Source organism: Macrotis lagotis, chromosome X (assembly GCF_037893015.1).
Source record: "Macrotis lagotis isolate mMagLag1 chromosome X, bilby.v1.9.chrom.fasta, whole genome shotgun sequence".
NCBI classification, from domain to species: Eukaryota; Metazoa; Chordata; class Mammalia; order Peramelemorphia; family Peramelidae; genus Macrotis; species Macrotis lagotis.
In genome coordinates, this window is record NC_133666.1 from 641,142,847 (window position 1) to 641,155,482 (window position 12,636).

At 34.0% G+C, this 12,636-nt stretch overlaps 1 protein-coding gene across 1 annotated transcript; it reads left to right on the forward strand.

The window, feature by feature from the left end:
- The first annotated feature begins 10,735 nt into the window (after positions 1–10,735).
- Positions 10,736–11,677, forward strand: LOC141497484 (olfactory receptor 1f45-like). The gene has a single exon (XM_074200136.1). The coding sequence runs from the start codon at positions 10,736–10,738 to the stop codon at positions 11,675–11,677; it is 942 nt and encodes a 313-aa protein (XP_074056237.1).
- The last annotated feature ends 959 nt before the right edge of the window (positions 11,678–12,636 follow it).

The window sequence follows — 12,636 nt, forward strand, 5'->3', positions numbered from 1 at the left end:
AAACAAACAAAAACACAGGATCTAAATGAATACTATGTTCACTTTTTTTTTAACAACTTCTCTTATGTTTTCCCTTCCTATCCCAGTTTTGTTCTTTTTTCTTTTCCAAATGCCTTAGGTACAAAACAACTAAAATGTAAACTTGTTAAACACAAATAAATATGTACAACTTTTACTAGACTGTTCACTACTGAGTGAGGGGGGGCAATAAGGGAGAGAGGTGGAAAACTATGTAACATAAATATGCAAGTGGATGAATGTTGAAAAACTTTCATAACATGTAATTTGAAAAAATTTTAAAAAAAGGAAAAATGTCCTAGTATCCTGGAACCATAAGATAAAATAGTCATTGAAAGAATGCAACAAAAACTCCAAGGAATATCATAGCCAAATTCCAAAATTATCAATCAAGGAGAAAATACTGCAGGAAGCCAGAAAGAAACAATTCAAACACCAAGGAGTCACAGTCAGGATTAAACAGGACTTGACAATTGAAAGAATTAAAGGACCTGGAATATGATATTCAGGAGAACTTGAATTACAACCAAGATTCAACTACCTACCAAGATAAAGCATACTTATTCAGGGGGAAAGATGGGCATTCAACAAAATAGGGGGCTTTCAAGTTTTCCTGAACTAAAAAACAGATTGAACAGAAAATTCTATCATCAACTACAAGACACCAGAGATCAATAAAAAGATAAACAGGGGAAAAGAAAAAGAATATTATTCAATAAAATTAAACTGGTTGCATTGCTACCAGGAGTATGATATTTGTGACTCTTGAAAACTTTGACTATAGTAGAAGAAATCATCTTAGAAGGTGTGGAAAGAAGTTGATTTTGATGGTAAGGTATTTAAAAAATAAGACATTAGAAAAGGGTTTGTCTTGGAATAGGATAAAGGAGACAAAAATAAGGTAAATTACATCATATGAGAAGATATAAAAGACTTAAAACCATCATAGAGATAAAAAATGGAAGGGATGAGAATTGCATGAATCTTACTTTCATTGATTTGTCTCAAAGATGGAATATCACATGCACTCAGGTTTAGAAATTTTCCTTACTCTATAGCAGGGATGGAGAACTTTTTTCTTTCAAATGTCATTTGGATATTTATAGTACCATTTGTCATCCATACAAATTTATCAACTTAAAAATTATCCTGCTGTATTTGATCAAACATTCTGTCAATTCACCCCTAAAACATTCCTAAAGTTATTGAATGTTGAGTCTGTTCTGTGGTTACCTAGACAGTTCAAGACCAAATGATTTCACAAGCATATGTGGCCCACAGAATAGACCTTCCTTACCCATTTCCTATATGGAATTAAGAAAGGAAAGAGGAAAGAAAAGCAAAAAAGGGGTTGTTTGAAGGGAAAATCCATTGAGGGAGGTAGGTGATCAGAAGTAAAACGCTGGTGAGAGGAGATAGTGGAAAGGAGTTAGAAAGACATAATCAACAAAACTACACTAAAGAGAAACTTCAACCTCTGTCTCTCAGATTAAATACAATCTAACCACAGAAAAAATAAAAAAGAAATTAAAGAAGTGAATAGAATTTCAGAAAGGTTAGATAGAAGAAAATTGAAAGAGGGGGGTTAGAAAGGACACAAAAATTGATCATATATTAGGGCATGAAAACACAATAAAATGCAGAAAGGCAAAAATACTAAATGCAATCTTTTCAGATCAAGATGCAAGAAAGGGTCATAGCTATGTCATAAGTTAAAAAATAATTGATAACTAAGTGGCCTAAGATTAAAAAATGAGGGGATCTATGCATCAGTTGGGGAATGGTTAAACAAGTACATGAATACTATGGAATATTATTGTTCTATAATAAACCATAAATGGTCAGATTCTAGAGAAGCATGGAATGAATTACATGATCTAATGCTGAGTGAAGGCCGCAGAACCAAAAAAACAATGTTCACATTAACAACACTGTAAGATTATCAACCCTGATGGAAGCAGCTCCTCTCAGTTGTTCAGAGAGTGAGGACAACTGTATTAGATTGGTTATGGACAATGCTGTCCCCATCCAGAGGAAGGAAAACAAAATGAGATAAAACAAAAAACAAAATAACCTTTCAGTATCTGGTGAACACTTTACAAAAAGTATCTCTTATGTATCTCTTTCCCTTAATCTTAAGGATAATTCTTTATACTGAAAATTACTTTTCTGTAAACCTGTTTATCAAAAATATGTATGTACAATGTTAACTTGACTGCCACTGAGGGGAAGGGGGTGGAAAGAGAGGGTGGAAGGAAATTTTGTAACTTAAAAATATGCATATGCATAGGGCTGAATGCTGAAAAATGTTCATAACATATTTCAAAAATCAAATATCAATTAAAAATGAATGGATGAAACAAGAAATCATAGAAATGATCAACAATTTGATTCAAGATAATGACAATGATGAGACAACATATGAAAACTAGAGGGATGCAACCAAAGCTGTTATAAATGGGAAATTTTATATCCCTAAATATTTACATGAATGAAATAGAGAAAGAGGAGATCAATGAATTGGACAAGAAACTAAAGTAGCTAGGGGAAAAAACAAATTTAAAAATCCTTAATTAAATGCAAAATAAGAAATTTAAAAATCAAAGGAGAAATTAATAACTTTGAAAGTGAGAAAACCATTAATAAGTTATAAAATTAAATTAATTTTATAATTAATTAAATTAAGTCAGTTTTTTGAAAAAAGAAAAATGGTAAAAACCTTTGATTAATTTGACTTTTTAAAAAAGAAAACCAAATTAGTAGTATGAAAAATGAAATAAGATGAGTTTACCTTCAATGAGGAGAAAGCTGATGCTATAATTTAGAGCTATCTTGCTCAATTGTATACTAATAAATATGATAATCCTTTCTTTTTGACTTTTTGCAAGGCAATGGGGTTAAGTGGCTTGCCCAAGACCACACAGCAAAGTAATTATTAAGTATCTGAGGTTGGATTTGAACTCAGGTTCTCCTGACTCCAGGGCTGGTGCTCTATCCACTGTGCCACCTAAATATGATAATCTAAGTGAAAATGGATGAATATTTGCAAAAATATGAATTTCCTGGTTAAAAGAAGAGCAAATAAAATTCTTAAGTAGCCCCATTCCAGAAAATTAATGATGAAACTGACAAAAATGATTATATTAATAGATAAAGAAAAACACTCGAAAGTAGAGGGGGAAATGGAGCAAATGTTAAAATGTCAAAAAGTATCTATCTAAAACCAAGAAAAAAACATTAACTGACATGTCATAAACTAGATTTTTATCAAGAATAAAGCAATGATGTTCATTATCATCATTACTATTCAGTATAGTACAAGAACTAGTAACTGCAGAAATAAGATGCTACCCCTAAAAATAAGGTTTGTTATAAGTAAGAGAATCTCTGGCTCAGTCTGCTTGCTGCCATTGTGATAAAAACAACTCTGCCTCATACTGTCTCAAACTTCCAATCACAGTTTGCTGAAAGCAAGCAGGTCACATATCCTGCTGAAGTACATAAAATCAAGTTTGAGGTATGAACTCCAGATTTGAGAAGGACTTCACCTAATCAGAAGAAGTGATTGCAGAGATAGAAGGAAATTCCAAGTTAGAAGTTTGCAGGGGCAGATTCAAAAGGATGAGTGATTCTTTTATATTTCATGTCCTCTTTTTGGCTTAACCTGGGATCCATCTTAAAAAATTGGTTTGTGACATAGTTTAGTTTCCTTTATAAGCTACCTTACTGAACCACCACACTTTGGTTTTCATGACTTTTTAACCTGATATACAATTATCTCCTACCCTGTTTCTTAGAATAAAGTCATCATTGTCAAGAAGGTCTAAGGTAGGGGCAGCTAGGTGGCACAGTGCATAGAGCACCAACCCTGGAGTCAGAAGTACCTGAGTTCAAATCCAGCCTCAGACACTTAATAATTACCTGTGTGGCCTTGGATAAGCCACTTAACCCCATTGCCTTGCAAAAACCAAAAAAAGAAAAAAAAAGTCTAAGGTTATCCCATTTCTTGCCATGATGCCAACACCATCAAGATGGTTCAGAACTAAAATATTGGACTATCTACTTATATTACTCTTGAAGATAAAACCCACCACTTTCATTAGAGTAATTGCAACATTCTCTTCTTTGTGTGTGTGTGCTTTATTATTTTTGCTTTATGAAATTTATTTTTTAATATTGAGTTCCAAATTCTTTCCCTTTCTCCCTCTTCTACTCACTCCATTGTGAATGATCTTTTAAATTCTACTTTCATCTCTTTCCCACATGTGCTTTTGGACAGATTCATGGAAGGAGCAATCAATCAGTAGTCTCCAAGTTCATCCTCCTGAGTCTTTCACAGCAACCAGAGCAAAAAAGAATCCTGTTCTTCTTCTTTCTTCTTATTGATGACAAGGTTAGAGAATCTGCTCAATATACTGGCAATTAGGATTGTCTCACACTTTCACCCTCTCAAGCAAGTACCTGTTCAACTTTTTATTTACCTCCATCAAAATCCATTAGATGGCATTTTATTTTATATCTGGGAACAAAAGAACTTTTTAAGCCAGTTCCCTGAGAGAAGTGTCCCTCAAGTGTTTTCTAGAATTAGAGAGCATCCTAAGTGGAATTAATGCAAAATGAAGTGTGAAAATCTCAGAAAACCCTACAAATAATGATGTAAAGAACAACAACTTTGATATGGTTAAGATCCTTACTCATCAAAAGGGCTAACAATGATTCTAGAAAACAGATAGATAATCATCCATGCAACCTATTCACTGCCTTTGAAAAAATGAATTATGAAGGCAAAATGCCAAATGAGACATATATTTTGGGGTCATGGGAATTTGTGTTTTTATTATGTATGATTGTTTTTGAATATGAGGCTACTGTGCTTTGTGCAGTTCTAGAGAATATTAGAGAAAAAGGGCTTACTAATAGAAAAGAAATAAAATAAGGAAGAGGAAGAAAGGAAGAAGAGAAAAGACAGAAGTAAGGAGAAAGGGAAGGAAGAAAAGAAAGAAAGAAAGAAAGAAAGAAAGAAAGAAAGAAAGAAAGAAAGAAAGAAAGAAAGAAAGAAAGAAAGAAAGGAAGAAAGAAAGGAAGGAAGGAAGGAAGGAAGGAAGGAAGGAAGGAAGGAAGGAAGGAAGGAAGGAAGGAAGGAAGGAAGGAAGAAAGATAAACAAACAAAGAAGGGGAACTACATTTTCAGCTTTTATCTGTGCTGATTCTGAATAGAAACAATTGGTCCCCTGAAGAAAAAGAAACTCTGGGTACTTCCTGGAAAATTAAGAGTATAATAATTATAATGCAAATATTAGGAATCAATGCCATGGAGAAAGCAGAAGTCATAAAGTGGAACACCAATATGAAAAATAACCTATAAGAATATGAGATTAGAAAGATCTTTGAGGAAAGGTTACTTATTGCTGATTCTTTTATCCATTATCTATTATGAGGATTTTGACTCAGAAGAATAGTTAGAAACCTCTCTTATAATTGTGAGTCATGTGACTTTAGCCAATTTCTTTAACTTCTCTAGAGCTTCCTCGGTTGTAAAATCATCACTAACATTCCTTCCAACACTAAATCTATATCAAATAAATTTACATTTTGAACTCTATGAATGTGTGCACTGGGAAAGGAAGTTTGTCATTGCACTGAATTGGGGAGTTGTCAAACAGTGGAATTCCCAGTTTACCTAGCTGAAAGGAATGAATTGAAAAAGTTAAAAAAAAAAAAAAAAAACAAAGTATAACCAGGCTATTAGAGTCCTTTGCATATGACTTGGAGAGACCTTGAGATTCAGGGCAATGATGCAGAAAATAGATATCATGGCTTAAAAGTTTCTTTTTTTAGGTTTATCTGTTCAACCTTGGACTTAACCTAAATTACAGTTTCTTCATTTCTGAAATGACTAATTTGAACTAAATAGTTAGTCTCTGAGTCTTCTAAGTCTAGATCTAGGATCATGTGATGACTATGCTCCAAATGAGACTTTGATGATAGCAACATACATTCCATGACTTAAGGCTCTTCCTAACATTGAAGGCCAATGGTCTCTTAACTAAGACCCATATCAGTTCCAACTTTCTGTGCTCCAAGATCTAAAATCCTTTTTTTCTGGAAAATAACTAGAAGCAAAAAGAGTTCTCCGTGTTGCTGGGAGAGCAATGTGATGAAAATAAACTTTGGTCATCTTCTTCCTCAAAAGAAATGAGTCCAAAGTGAACTCCGTACAATTATCTAGTAATTATCTCTAACAAAGAGCTGAGGGAATTAGAGCCCTGTATCAAGGGAATTCTTGCAAAATATTTACAATGATGTCCACACACCATTCCTAGGGAACAGAAGAGACTATAAATCACATGTACATCAAGGTCTCTTTCTTCTTCAAGAGCCCACAGTTTGAGCTAGTTATCTGTTTGAAATTTATCTGTCAATAGGGGCCCAGGAAAGGCAACAGTTTGGTCCTTCAAGAACAGAAGAGAAGATTCAGGCCAAACACAAAAGTGCATAGGCAGCGGACATATTCTGTTCATGTGAAGGTCAGTCTCACACAAAGTAATGCTATGACTATATCTCAAAGAATCTCAGAAATGTATTTTTAAGGGGATTTGAGAGTTCAGAATGTCAGAACTGAAAGAGCTATTGGAACAAAGGAAAAGGTATTTCAAAGACTGATAGGACTTAAAATATGAATAGAGCTAAAGGACACTTTAATATATAAAATATTCAAGCATAAAAGTAACTTAGAACATAGAACGTCTGAGCATAAGGTTCAAAATAACGTCCTACTTGGTCTCTAACAAGCATGGACATGGGCATAGAACAAAACCTATTACTTTAAGTTACTTGTATAATTTGGAAAAGGAGGCAGTGGTTTCTGATATTAGATTATTTCAAAGATCAAGGGATTCAGAAGGACCTTGAAGCAAAACTTGTCAGAGATAGAAGTCTCCAACAAAATAGAATATAAGAACCAGAAGGAGTTATGAACAGAGACTTCAGACCCTCAGAGCAACTCTCACAAGTACCATCAGAACTTAATTGGGAAATATTTTTAAATGAATAAAAATATAATAAAACATAAATTACATTACATTTTGAAAGTAAGTCATTATGCAGCCTATAGAATGATTTATGAATGAATTAGTGGACACACTTATATTTGAGTTTGCCATCACCACTTTAAAACAGAGGTAATTGATGCTGAAAGAGTCCCTAGAGCTCAGAAAAACTGAATGCTAGAGGTAAAAAAGGACTTGAGACCAGAAAATATAAAATATTTGAGCTGGAACATGAGAGCTGAATGAGACATGTCATAGATTATCAGACATGGAGAAGACCTAAAGACAAACTTGTTAAAAGTCAGATATCAGATACAAAAGCAGATCTAAGGCATAAAATCTATTAGCAGAAGATCTGGCACTAGAACCTAGATCTCTTGAGTCCCATTTCAGTGCTCTCTCCCCTACATATTGATGACTGTATTTTTTGAATTTTAAAATTAAAAGAAGAATCCAATTTCTAGGTGGGGATATTGAAATTATCTTTTTCAGAATCTCCTGTTTTATTCCTCCACGGCCCCCAAAAAATCTTTACTCAGCAACATAATTAATTCCTATGTGTCTATTAGCTTGAGAAAACAATGAAGGATTTTTCCCTATTCCACTCAAAGAGATTACAGTTGACATGGTTTAATAAACAGCATACTAGTCATAGAATTAGAAAGACTTAGTCTCCAATTTCTGTCGAAAGTTTAGTTCTCCTACATTTTAGGAAAGCATTTACAAAATGTCTCATGCAGTTACTGTGGACAGCAAAGAGGTCAATGCCATTAGATCACAAAACAGAGGACATAGGAAAGTTAGTTGTAAGATGACTGGAAAGATAGAAGCAATCAATTTATGAAAAGCTTAGAAAATCAAGCTGAGAATTTTCTCTTTCATCCTGGAAATAACAGGAAATCATTAAAATTATTCTGAAGACAGAGGTGATATGATCAGTCTGGCACTTTATGAAGATCAGTTTGAAGGCAAAGGGAAGAATGAACTGGAGTGAGGGAGAACAAACAGCAATCTATTGCAATAATCCATGTGTGAGCTGATAAGGGTCCAAACCAGGTTGAAGGCAGTGCCATAGAGGAGACAGAGGTTTATAAGAGAGATGTCACAAAGTTAAAATTGATGGGACCAGGAAAAAAAATTTATATGGGCTGGGGTGAGCTGAGAGAGAAGAAGAAGTGATAACAAGGAGAATAGTTGTCCTTTTGGCAATAGTAAAATTTAGAAGAAAAAGGAATTTGGGCAAATGGAAGAAGATAATGAGTTCAATATTGAACATACTGACTTTAAGATATCTGAAATCAGATACTTAATTGCTGTGTGACCCTGGGCAAGTCACTTAATCCTGTTTTTCTGTTTCCTTATCTATAGAATAGTCTGGAGAAGGAAATGGTAAAGCACTCCAGTATCTTTACTAAGAAAACCCAAATAGGGGTGGCTAGGTGGTGAAGTGGATAGAGCACTGGCCCTGGAGTCAGGAGTACCTGAGTTCAAATGTGACCTCAGATACTTAATAATTACCTAGCTGTATGGCCTTGGACAAGCCACTTAACCCCGTTAAGTATATTATCTATATATTGCTACTGACTTTTCATCCCTTTATGTCTTTTGTCCTTTTGTATAAAGTATACCTTAACATAGTCATTTCAATCCTGAAACTTTCCCTTCCAAGTTTCTGTGATACAATTCAAAATGTGCATTCTACTAAAAGGATCTCTAGTTCATTTTGCTATTCAACTACACATTGTAAATTTTTATAGACATCTGTGACCATGATCTTTATTGACAATGCCTGTTTTAGGATATTCTCTACTCTTTTTCTTCCTGGTTTGTACTTCTTATTAGCTTTAATAGTATCACATACAGAAACAACAAAATGCAAAGAAATAAAAAAATTATTCTCAAAATCTTTATAGAAAAGTAGAAAAATCACTTCTCAGTTATAATATATATGTGTGTGTGTGTGTGTATACTTGTCCACATGTGTTCAAGTCCCCTGTTTTCTCACTTCTGTGACATTCTCTATACATATGTCCCTAAAGCACTTAATAATACCCTCTACAGTGACATTCTCATGATCCTAAAATACCTGAACCTGATTTTTAGTTTCAAAAATAATATCCATTGCCTAAGTCCCAAGATCTCAAAGCTCCCACAGTGATAACATTAAAGTATATACCAATGGGCTCCTTATTAGTCAGTTTTGCACTTCATTTAATATTTCTATCATTCAGCAATTCTGATAATTTCGAAGGCAGAGTTTATGCTTTTAAAAGAAAAAACATATGAGTGACTATTGTCATCACAGTTTTATAATCTCAGATTCTGTGGATCTCTTTTAAAGCAGAAGCAGTTAAAGGCACATGAAACTTGGTATTCTTTGATACACTTATCAGTTTTATAAATCTGTTAAAAATAGTCATGGTATATGATGTTGAAGAAAGGACATGGAGGAACTGTGCTTTCTGTACCTCCGTCCAATGGCTGGTATTGTCTCTGGATCCAAGTATTGTCATCTAGTAAAAAAGGATTACAGATTAATATGGCCTTGTGGATAAAAGAGGTATCAAAAAGCCAAATAAATGACCAAACCTGCATAAAAATAAAATTTTGAGGTCAAAGTAATAGAGATGACTGAATAAACCTGAAACTCCTCTGTTTAGTACAGAACTTTAAGGATCTATGATATCATGTATATAACAATCCCTCCACAAATGCAGATTATAATTCCCCTATGACATTACTGTGCTGTACTGTGATTAAAAAAAAAAATCTGTGCATGATCTGATAAAGAGAAGCTCTCAACTCAAATTAACTGTTCTTTAAATATTAAACAAACATTCCAATATCAATAGAGGCATTTTCCACCCACCTTTCCAGACTGAACCCTGGGTTTTGACAAATAAAAATATTAAAATTAAATCAATCACTTACAAACCTAGACTAATGGCTCATGTATTATTCTTGGTTAGAAACTAAAATAATTTTTTTAAATGTAGGCCTCATGATGACATCTCTTTGATTGACTGTTTTTTCCAATGAGTTTTCACTAGTTTGAGATTAATTCTGTTCACCTCTGACTTCCAATTCTTCTGCTTCTATTTCCTGGCTATAAAATCCTGAGCAAATCCTCAAGATACCAAATTTTCTTATTTACAAAATAACATGGAAATTGTTGAGTGTGATTAATAGAGGAAGACAAAATGATTGCAAACATCCAGGATCAATGGTCATTTTTCTACTTTTTTCAAATATTTGCTAGTCAAAAGAATGTTATGAATTTTTTATATATACTTGACTTTAGCTGTTGCCTTTACCTTCCTTGGCATATTTATTACCAGAACTGGAATCTGAGATAAAGGACATAAAAAAGCTTGATCAAATATTTCATACAATTTCAAATAGAAAATGAATATATTTGAGTTCCTCTACAGCTCTTCCAAAAGCATATTATTATATCTTCCCCCCTTATGTAGGGCAGATCTTCTGGGATCCCAGTATAGTTTATGTCATATATTAACTTTGATTTTTTTCTTCAATATCTTTAACTATATATCTTTAACTCTATCTTTACTGATATTAATTTTTTCAAAAAATCTTTCCAATAAACTTTTAAAGGGATGCTTTAAATATTTATCTCATTCTTTCTATATGTGTTTTTGAATAGACCCATGGAAAGAGACAATCATTCAAGAGTCTCCGAATTCATCCTTCTAGGTCTTTCATGTCAGCCAGAGCAGGAGAGACGCATGTTCTTTGTATTCCTGATTATGTATCTAATCACAGTGATGGGGAACATATTCATCATTCTGGCCATTAGGACCGATTCTCGTCTCCATACCCCCATGTACTTCTTCCTTATCAACTTGTCCCTGGTCGACATCTGCTTCACCTCCACCACCATTCCCAAGATGTTAATTAATTATATATCTGGGAGAAAAGTAATCTTTTACATCAGCTGCATGGCACAAGTATTCTTCTTCTGTTGGTTTGGAGGATTAGATAGTATAGTCCTTGCCTCCATGGCCTATGATCGCTATATGGCTATCTGTGCCCCATTACACTATAGCATGATCATGACCCCAAGGGTCTGTGTCCTTTTGGTAGCAATTTCCTGGTTTTGGCCTTGTTTTAATTCCCTGATACATACTATTATGCTGACCAAACTCTCATTCTGTGGCCACACTGAAATCCCTCATTTCTTCTGTGACATCAATGTGGTGATAAGATTGGCCTGCTCAAATACCTTCATCAATGACATGCTGATATACACATTGGGAGCACTGATATCTATAATTCCATTCATTGGTATTCTGGTCTCCTATGTTAACATTTTTGTGGCTGTGTTGAAGATCCCATCAGCTCAGGGGAAATGGAAAGTTTTCTCCAACTGTGGCTCCCATCTCACTGTAGTCTGTCTCTTCTATGGGACAATCATTGGAGTATACTTCAATCCAAATTCTACCCACACAGCACAAAAGGACACAGCCTCAGCTGTCATGTACACAGTGGTCACCCCCATGATGAACCCTTTCATCTATAGCCTACGGAATAAGGACATGAAAGGAGCCCTAAAGATGCTCCTCAGCAGGAAACCAAGCCAATCTTTGTGACTATGAAACATCATTCTGATGTTTCTCACACTGCAATTTCATTGTTGTGGGAAAAAAAAGGTTTTCAATGACTCTTTTCTAGTATAAGATTCTACCTGGACCCCAACTTGACTAAAAGGTAATCCAATGTGACAGATAGAGCATAGAAACACTTGACAGAATGCATAATCCTAGTTCTCCTAGAATCACTTCTTGACTGTGTGACAACTGAGTTCATCTGTTCTTCAGTTTCCTTATTTATAAAATAAAATAAGAACTACTCAGGTGGGATTTTGTGCTGTTGTTCACTTTTTTCAATCATGGATGATACTCATTCATACTTTTCTTGGCAAAGACACTGGAATGATTTTCAATTTCCTTATCCAACAGGTTAAAGTAAACAAAAGTTAAAGGACTTGCCCAGGGTCACAAAGCAAGCAAATATCTAAGATCATATTGGAGCTCAGTTCTTCCAGATTCCAAGTACATGACTCTCTCACTGCTCAATCCAACTGCTTGCATTAGACAAAATAATAACTAAGTTCATGTAGAGATAAAGAAGTAGCAAAATCTCAAGGAATTTTTTTTTATTTTTTAAAAATTTAAAAAATTTGTGACTTACTCGTAAATGAATTAGTCTAACCATGCTGGAAAACAACTCAAAAACATGCATATTAAGTAACTAAATGAGTTCACCATATATGAAGAAATGTTTCATATGCAACCAAATATCAATAACTGCCATCTAGTGGTAGCAAAATCCTGATTATAAAGTAGATTCCTAACAATAAGAGAAACTAAGCAAACAAATCCTTAAAAATAAAGACTGAAAATTATACACAATCATATTAATGATTGCTCTATGTCATAAATATGAAAATAAATACAAATCTGAAGCTTCATCTCATATCCAACAAATTGAAAAGGATACAAAATATGTGGTCAGTGTTGAAGGTGCTATGGAAAGAAAGAAACACAAC

What these genes read in the sequence shown, in the direction of transcription:
- LOC141497484 (XM_074200136.1), top strand. Translation starts at nt 10,736, where the DNA reads ATGGAAAGAGACAATCATTCAAGAGTCTCCGAATTCATCCTTCTAGGT.